Here is a 9120-nt window from a genome sequence, read left to right on the forward strand (position 1 = left end):
TTAACATTTTATTTCAATCAGCATAATTATTTAAGATTTAAAAACAACACTAAGATTGTTTTTTTTTTAAATAACTACCAAAAAAGTTGAGCCCCTATATTGTTAAGAACAACATCATGGTTTGGATACAGGTCACAGGCTTGATCGTATCCCTTAAATAGATCCTCCAGTCTGTTTTCCTGTTCCAACTGTTCAAACCATTCCTTAGGGGTCAGAGCAAACTCCTGATACACATCTGCAGCATTCTCTGATTTTAGTTTCAGAAACAGCAAGAAATTAGCAAATGCGCGGCCTAGTCTCATTTATAAGACGCGCAAAGAATTTAGAGATACTTTTTATATGGGCTAAATTCTTTGGAACGTCTCATCGTTGAAGGACCTTTTTTGTGGTGGAAACCAGAAAGTTTAAATTTTCATCAATTTGCGTAAAATTGCAAAATAACATTACCAACTAATTCAGTTTTAATTCAGAAGTTCATTTTTACATCAAATATCGTCGATTCGAAGTTAGAAAGGCATAAATTCTTCAGTTAAACTTCTGCTTAAATCGCAAAACAATCACTGACCTGTAGCCATGTCATGAAACTGATTTTAATATGAACCAATCAGAAGAAGGCATTACGGTGTAACGTGTACGCGTAATTTTATTTAACATGAGCTTTTAACACCGACTTTTACGTAACTAGATCTAGTATGCTAACCTTTGTCGATTTAATAAGCATATGTTCAAAACAGATATGGTGCAGTTTCTATTCACTGTTCTAAGTTTCAGGAAGTGTTTATGCATGTCTTTTTCGCACCTCTGTCTGTGTTGTTTTATGTACTTACATTCTACGTTACAAAGGACGGTATACTGTACGATCTGTATCAATATTATTTATGTACAGTATAAAAATAAAAGATGTTATTTATTTCAGAACTTTTTAATTGTCAATTTAGTATAACATCGGTTTACTATGTAACGCGCTGCACCACAACAGACGAACGCAAACTGTATTTTACGCTGTTTATTCTTCCACTTTAAACCAGATGCTTTACATCGAGGTCGTGTTATCGATTTATATCTACACAGCGAGCGAATCGTGAGATATTGAAAAATTGAATAGTGGTTGGATTTAAATTGCTCAGGCGTGCAAAATTCAAAGTGTCATTACATAATTTTTACGGAACATTATCGAGAAATGAATTATCTACACAGGTATGTAAATATTATTGCAATCCGTTGTTATTAAGTGTCTTATATCGGGGCTTGAATGTTGCGCACAAAATCCTTGCGCAACAATATAGACAAAGAACAAAAAATTCCCACCACATAATTGGTCTTTCACCCTTTGTACGCTCCAAATATTACCCATATAAAAAGTAGCTTAATATTTAAGAGCGTCAAAAATTTGGACTAATGCGCGGCCGTAATTTTTTACTTCCAAACAAATCCTTGCATTGGAAATGGAAAGCTGAGCTATTTTCTCGACGTTAAACATGGTTATGTTTGATGACAGTGTACAGAAAGAGGTAAACCAACATTTTCTATAAAATAATCATCGTCATTTAATTTGTTTAGTGTTTGTTGTTGTTGTTCCTCATTACTGGAAAAAAAGGAGGTCGTGTCGATATCTAACGGGATAAAAAGCACTATGTTTTTTGTACAGGCAATTGTAGTTCATCGTATATAATTTCCGTATATAACGATTTTCGAACTTAAGGTTCAGTCCACATTTTCCTTCTCTATATAAGGAGAAAAAAATTATGTATTAATGATTAAGAATGTCCAGCAAACAAACATTATATTATCACCCAGCATGCTCGCAGCCATTGGTCACTGGAAAGAGACAGAGGCTGCTAGATCGACTTATATGTGCAAGTTACGATGTACGTTAAAATGAAAGTCAGCTGAATGCAAGTTACTGTCGGACCCAAACCAACGCAATTTAAGGCATTGTGTATCGTATTATTTATTAAAATTTGACCAAGCATTTGTAAAAAAAATATTACAAGATATTTACATTTTCAGAAAGGAAATTCATTTCTGCGTTGAATAAGACCATAAGTTCATGGAAATCGCTGCACAATTGATGAAGTTATGGTTGTTCAAAGCGATGCATATATATATGTTGTTGGCCTATAGTTGAGACACTAGCTTCTCTTCTAGTAAAATTGCAGCCAGCCTATATATATATATATATATATATATATATATATATATATATATATATATATATATATATATATATATATATATATATATATATATATATATATATATATATATATATATATATATATATATATATATATTTTCACACATATGGCCAGTAACGGGGTCTCTGAATTAGAAATAGGTAATGGTGTTCCCACTTTAAATACATGTATCTCCATACCCTTTTTTATCCGATATTAACACGAATTAAGGTATATAGGGGTATCTAATATAGTATTATATATAAAGACGTCATTTATTTAACGTCTCATGCAAGGAAATATATAGCGACAATACTTGCGAGGTATATAAAATTTCATTTTCAGACGTGATTGTGGTTTTCGATATAAGACTTTATTGTGACATTTGATTGCATTACCTCCCCTACACCCCCTCATAGTAATTAAAGGTGCCTAGAACGCGGGGTTGTATACAGACCCCGTGTTCTATATTGACCCCTTAAGTATAGTCTGAAAACTACCGCGACCGCGTAAATGGCACTATGTATTAGTATCAATATATATTTGATAGTGAATTTTTTTCAGACAATTTGATTTTTCGTTATAATTTGATTATTTTTCATTCAAAATGATGTTTTTACTAATTAAAACCATAGCCACACGCTAACCACCTGTGCTTCTTCCCAGTACATAACGCCGAAAGAACACAATCAGGAAGCCAGTTGTGGTTTGCCGAAGATTAGACAGTGTCAAATGCATTCTAATTCATGCGGGTTGTGATGTTGGCCTATATTTGAGACACTAGCTTCTCTTCTAGTAAAATTGCAGCCAGCCTATGTGTAAAATTCGTTCAACGTCTGTGAGTCTTGTCGTAATTATGCTGGGATCCTCGGACAGACACCGGATCATCACGAAATGAGACACAACATTCCAACGGATATAACACACATTGTAGAGATGTTTTAATGTCTGTAACCACGTGTTTAAATGCACCCAGCATTAGATTTGATCATTATTATTTTATACTGCTTTTATGTTAAACGGGTTAACGTTCCGTCAAAATAAAGTAGCATTTCGTCCGTTAAAATAACGTTTTGAGCGTATATAACTAATAAAAGTCGGTGAAATTTCTTCAATGATGAAACATACATCACGAATAGTGTCTTTATATATTTAACATATCGGGCTCAATTTGGTGATCAATACAAACGAGCAAACAAGTTGAATTCGGACTAAGCGAGTACATTTTGGCTCAACATTGGTCACAGTGAAGAGGGGGATAATACTAGTACTTTTTCGTTAACTACATGTCAGAAATGTCTTTAATCCACACCCAGTCCAGCAAGGTAAGACCGATTCAAGAGCATCACAAATAAAAGTATTGTTTAATATTAATTAATGTAAATGGTTATAAAAAAAATCGTGTACATTTATTGTGTCAATCATACTAAAAATCGCGCTGCCTCACGAAATACTTTAATAAGAACAAAAAAGAGAACAATTTAAAAATGAACAAGCAAAAAAAGTAATATATCAACCACAACACACTTCTTAATATAACATAACCGTTAATAAATATGTGATGTAACAAACGTGAAATCAATTTATATATTTTTATATAATAAAACAAAGGCGGTTGTCAAAATCAAACACGATTTTGTAAATGATGATAATGCCAGTTTAAAGTAGTTGCACGAATTTACCAGCGCTTCAAAAGTTAGTCTCGTGAATCCTCGTGATGGTCACAAATAAGTTAAAATAACATGTATGACTCGCGCAATAAAACAAAGCGACTTTAACGAGGTGACCATATTGTTCATCTTAAAGTCAAAGTCCAACAACATGCTAGAAACGCTCATCATGTACATGCATCGAGGTCTATCCTAAGAAGTCAAATTTGGCTTTCGTTTCTCTGCCTGTATCCGAATGAACTGCCTTCACCTCAAGCTCCGTCCCACCGAAGATAAGGTAAACATCGGCAGAGCTCACATTTCCTTTGTCATCTCTACAATCAACCTCTACTTCGCCAATACGAAGTGTACCCTCTTCGTCAACAAACAGGGGATTTTTATTTGGCGAAGCAAATAGTTTTGCTGAAAACCATTCTTCATTTTCTTGTGGAGAATACTGTTGAGGACCAATTGGCGAATCAGGAGATACAGGTTGTCCTACTTCCACAATTTTGTCGAAACATCCTTGAACTTCGTACCTGTTATTTCGAACTTCTTTTCGTTCTTTCGGGTGTATTGAAGGGTCAAACTGCTGCCAGCACTTGAACCCATACGTGTATTTGGCGATTCGTGACACGATCATTTTACTGTTATGCCCGAAGATGACCGCTCCTTTGAGAACCGTCAGTCCCGCATCCGGTGGCACGACGACCTTCTTGTCCGGGAATCCTTTCTTGATGGCGTCTTGCAGCATCGGTGACTCTGAGAACCCACCGACCATCAGGAATGTACTGGTGTCCCTTGTGCTTGTATTCTGGAGCAGGTCCCTTATGTGCTTCACAATCGCATAGCACGTCTTGCTAAACAAGGCTATGATCAGATCGGCATCAACTCGCATCTTGTCTCCTGCGCAGGTGATTTTTCCGCCATATTTCGGGTGGTCGCGCACAGCATCTCGGATCTCGGCTTTTTTCATCTTGCGGTACAGTTCGTGCAAGGAGATTGGCATCTTGAACGTGACCCGGCTATCCGAATCGGGCTTGACTGCTCTTTTCCGCGTTTCAAACTCTCGCAGCAGGTCGATGTAGTCGTCTCGGTGCCCGTCCCTGAACGTCTGCAGCACGTCGGCGCCCAGTATCTCGGACAGGAAGTCCAGAAAAGCCTGGTCCACAGTGGTGCCGCCCCAGGGACCGCCGTTTGCCTTGTGCAGCTCCTTCAGTGTCCCGTCGGGGTTCACCTCGTGGACCGTGATGTCAACCGTGCCACCTGAAGCAACAGAACATGAATTTATTGTACGTGAAACGCGTTAAAAGTGATGTTAATTTGGACGTGTTAACTGAAAATAGTTAAAAGTAAATTTTGAAACACATTTGTACAAAATTTTGATTTTATAAACATTACGCATATATTTTCTTTCCATTTCGTGTGTAAGCATTTTGTAATTGTCGAGCAAGAGCAAGCAACTATAATTCACATTAATTACAATATGTATCCGCGATTTGAATATAAACCCAGGTACTTGTGTATATATTTAAGCCATAGATATGAGTTCTCCATTAATGTCTCAATTTACCTCCAGCGTCCAGTACAAGGTATTTTGACCGCGGAGAAAAACACTCAATACGCGTCTCCATTCTTTCCACCGGAAGGTACTTGCAGCACATTGAAGCCGCTTCCGGTTCAAGAGCCAGCAATAAAGCTTGCCCGTCTATTCCTGCCTGAAACGGACACCAAGGGCACTGGACTACTATCATTCAATTGAAACATATAAGTTTGTGTAAATTGTGTTTTATGCCTAAGGTTTATTTAAGCACCACTTTATGTTCGTATCCTGGGTAGAACCAGTACTTGATGTTATGCCCAAAACAATCCCAAGGTGGTATCCGAAACCGGTATATATTGATTACTTTGCGGAAACCATATCCCTTGCCCCCACCGCACACATGTTTTGGAATGGAATTCAAGTTCATTTCATGAAAAAAAAACTGCACCCTTCTTAAAAGATTGTCGTCATTTTAATATTGATCTTCGGTGAACTTTTTCTTTTTTTCCATGATGAAACTAATGCGTTAATTTAATAACATGTGCTAGAATAATTCATACACTTAGTAATAATGTACTTTTTCTGCCGCTTCACGCATGAATTGTTTTGCCGCGTCGTCCCAGATGGCAGGCACGGTTAGGACCCACCGGATCTCGTTGTCTCGGATCTGCGTGCTCCGGCGCGACAGGAAGTCCCCAAGGTGGTCTTTCATGTAGCGGATGGACGCCGCGAAGACGTCGATAGCCGGCATCTCTTTTCCCGTCTCGTCTTTCAACAGATTGCTGCGATGCACGTCCTGGGGACAGATTGGGCCGAAATATCACATATATGTTAAGTTGTATAACCTTATTATTCAGAACTTACATATGATCGGTATACAGGACGTGGACGTAGGAGGAAAGTGGTGTAAAACATGTATTTTGTGTGAAATGGATATTCATGTCTCTCGAAAATAAATCATTGTAAACCCTACTCACAAACACGTTACACTGGAGGCATTAAATGGATACTTTTTATATCACATAATCAGACGTGCACATCATATGTCTCTTACATATGAACAACTTAAACATAGAAGAAAACACAATTGAGCATTATTTTCTCAAAATTCACATACACGTATTACGATTGTACACACGATTAAATTATCGATGTTCATTATTATTACATTAATACTAATCTACCTTCGAATTGTAAAGCATCATCTTAAAGCGCCGAAAGTAGAACCAGGAGCGATGCATGTTGTCCAGCGAGAGGTTGCTATACTTGTCCTCCGCCTCGAACCCGAACGAGTCGAACGTCTTTTCCGGCCGGAAGAGGATGCTGGACGGCGTCTTCAGGGACATGACGGAGTTCGTGCTCGAGCCCCACGTGCAGGTGGAGACGCGCAGAGGGTCCGCCTGGAACTCCGTGACTTCCGAGAACGCGTAGCCGGAGAAAGTGGTGCCGAAATCAATGGCGGCGACCAGGAAGAAGTCTTTGGATGCCATGATTTATATCTGATGGAAAATTCAAAGGTGAATAGTTTCTAATTGAAAATGTACGCATGAATAATTAACGTTCAACCCATTAACCCTTTAAATAAAGAACACATATACAAAACTAATGAAGGAAGCGTGTATTATAGTTATGGTACTACGTGAACTAAATGTCACTTTTATGAACTGCGAACATTTGTGAACAAGTCCCTTTGATGGTGTGAACGTCGATAGTGAAAATGCATCTTTGAAATATGTTGCAAGCATATATATATATATATATATATATATATATATATATATATATATATATATATATATATATATATATATATATATATATGTGTGTGTGTGTGTGTGTGTGTGCTAATATCTAGCAACATGAATACTAAACATATGTACCTTAATCAACCCGTAAAATATTTGACAAAGCCTTACGCGTACGCCTCACGTAGATATGTACAATCGATTGTAAAAAAACGCAATACTTTCCTTTTAAATTATTCTCGAAACACCGCGTTCTTTACACGCAGTTAATATACTTATCAATCGATCTGATGTGTATATATTTTGAGAAATATTTGTTGACTGATTTATTGCTTCCACCATTCACTCATCTCTTTTCCCAATCTCAGCATAAGGAGAACCAATGAGCCGAATGTCAAGGGTTTAACCCGTGTCTGGTATTCTTTTAATTCACGATCATTTAAATTATAAATACTTCATTTGATAAAATTACTCGTTTTGTCTAGTTGTATATAGAGATACATTAACCGGGGTAGATAAAATCAATTTATGCTTAAATTAATATATTAAGTTTGCAATATTAAAAAATCTACGATTTACGTACAAACATGTATAATTTATTGTGTCAATACTTCACAACTCCGAAAATTGAATTACCCTTTTGTACATCTATGTTTCCAAAACGAAAGACTAGAGTTGTACAGTTTCAATTTTACTTCCTCTTTCGTTTTTAATGTAGCTTTCTTTTTCAGAAAAGCCGATCGATTTATTTCAATTAAGCTTCCTGGTTTACGAGTCCAATTATGCGAGTACGGAACTAACACGAATGTATTGATCGCATTCACGGTCTACTTTGTCCATCTCAAAAATAGTATATATTATACATTGCACATGGTACAGATGTCAGAACGTGACTTAAACCAGTATACATGATTTAATTGTTTTCAACGCTTTTGTATCGATCATTTGATAAAAAATGTCATAAAAGCGTTTAAAATAATTATCCCCGCGCTTTTAAAAGCTTGGGGATATTGTATTGATCTCGCTGTCTGTCCGTCTGTCCTGGCCATCTCCCCCTAAACTATTAGCACTAGAACCTTGAAACTTACACACATGGTAGCTATGAGCATATGTGCGGCGGTGCACTATTTGGAATTTTTAACTGACCCCTGGGTCAAAAGTTATGGGGTAAAATGGGGTAAAATGAGGACATTTTCACTCATTTTACTAACAACATGCGACGCACATGATAATAACTTTTGATCCAAATAGTGCTCTGTCGCACATATGCTCATAGCTACCATGTGTGTAAGTTTCAAGGTTCTAGTGCTAATAGTGTAGGAGGAAATAGTGGAGAACCACGCCCACCCAAAATTTTGTTTTAACATAACTTCCTAATTTATACACCAATTGACTTCCAATTAATACTGAACATCTCTTATGACAACACGGTCTATCTCGACCATCCATGTACACATTACCCACCCCAGGGCCATTGATAAAGGTAAAGGCAGCTTGGTTCCCGTCTTCTTTCAAATTTATGGAGAGGTTCACGGGTACTACTTCGTACCCAATTTTTTTTTCGTACCCAATTTTTATTTCGTACCCAATTTTTTTTTCGTACCCAATTTTTTTTTCGTACCCAATTTTTTTCGTACCCAATTTTTTTTTCGTACCCAATTTTTTTTTCGTACCCAATTTTTTTCGTACCCAAATTTTTTTCGTACCCAATTTTTTCTCGTACCCACATAGGCCACACCCACCCAAAATTGCCTTTTCGTCCGTCCGTCCTGGCCACTATCTCCTCCTACACTACTAGCACTAGAACCTTGAAACTTAAACACGTGGTAGCTATGAGCATCGAAAGTGCACTATTTGGAATTTTGATCTAACCCCTGGGTCAAACATGCGGCGTGGGGATACGCGTCGGCCGCTGCAGCGCCATTTCTAGTTAAATATAAAAGTCATCGAGTTGCTTTGTCAACGAGTTATCTTATGCTCCTTAAGGTGCCGTTTTAGAATCTTGG

General features: G+C 37.2%; 1 protein-coding gene across 3 annotated transcripts in view; it reads right to left on the reverse strand.

Moving 5' to 3' along the window:
* Positions 1–7893, reverse strand: part of LOC127877432 (heat shock 70 kDa protein 12B-like) — a 38226-nt gene extending 30333 nt beyond the window's left edge. Inside the window, exons 1-5 of one of the 3 annotated variants that reach the window (XM_052423302.1) lie at positions 7751–7893; positions 6554–6868; positions 5947–6165; positions 5400–5544; positions 3275–5092 (exon numbers count right to left, since the gene is read on the reverse strand). In XM_052423302.1, the coding sequence (XP_052279262.1) occupies positions 4035–5092; positions 5400–5544; positions 5947–6165; positions 6554–6859 (1728 nt within the window). In that variant the 5' untranslated portion in view covers positions 6860–6868; positions 7751–7893 and the 3' untranslated portion in view covers positions 3275–4034. Of the gene's footprint in view, positions 1–3274; positions 5093–5399; positions 5545–5946; positions 6166–6553; positions 6869–7697 lie in introns of those variants that run through there. The other 2 variants (XM_052423303.1, XM_052423304.1) reach the window with 2 other exon arrangements.
* Between the last annotated feature and the right edge of the window lie 1227 nt (positions 7894–9120).

The sequence above is a fragment of the Dreissena polymorpha genome, chromosome 4 (genome assembly GCF_020536995.1).
Source record: "Dreissena polymorpha isolate Duluth1 chromosome 4, UMN_Dpol_1.0, whole genome shotgun sequence".
NCBI lineage: Eukaryota > Metazoa > Mollusca > Bivalvia > Myida > Dreissenidae > Dreissena > Dreissena polymorpha.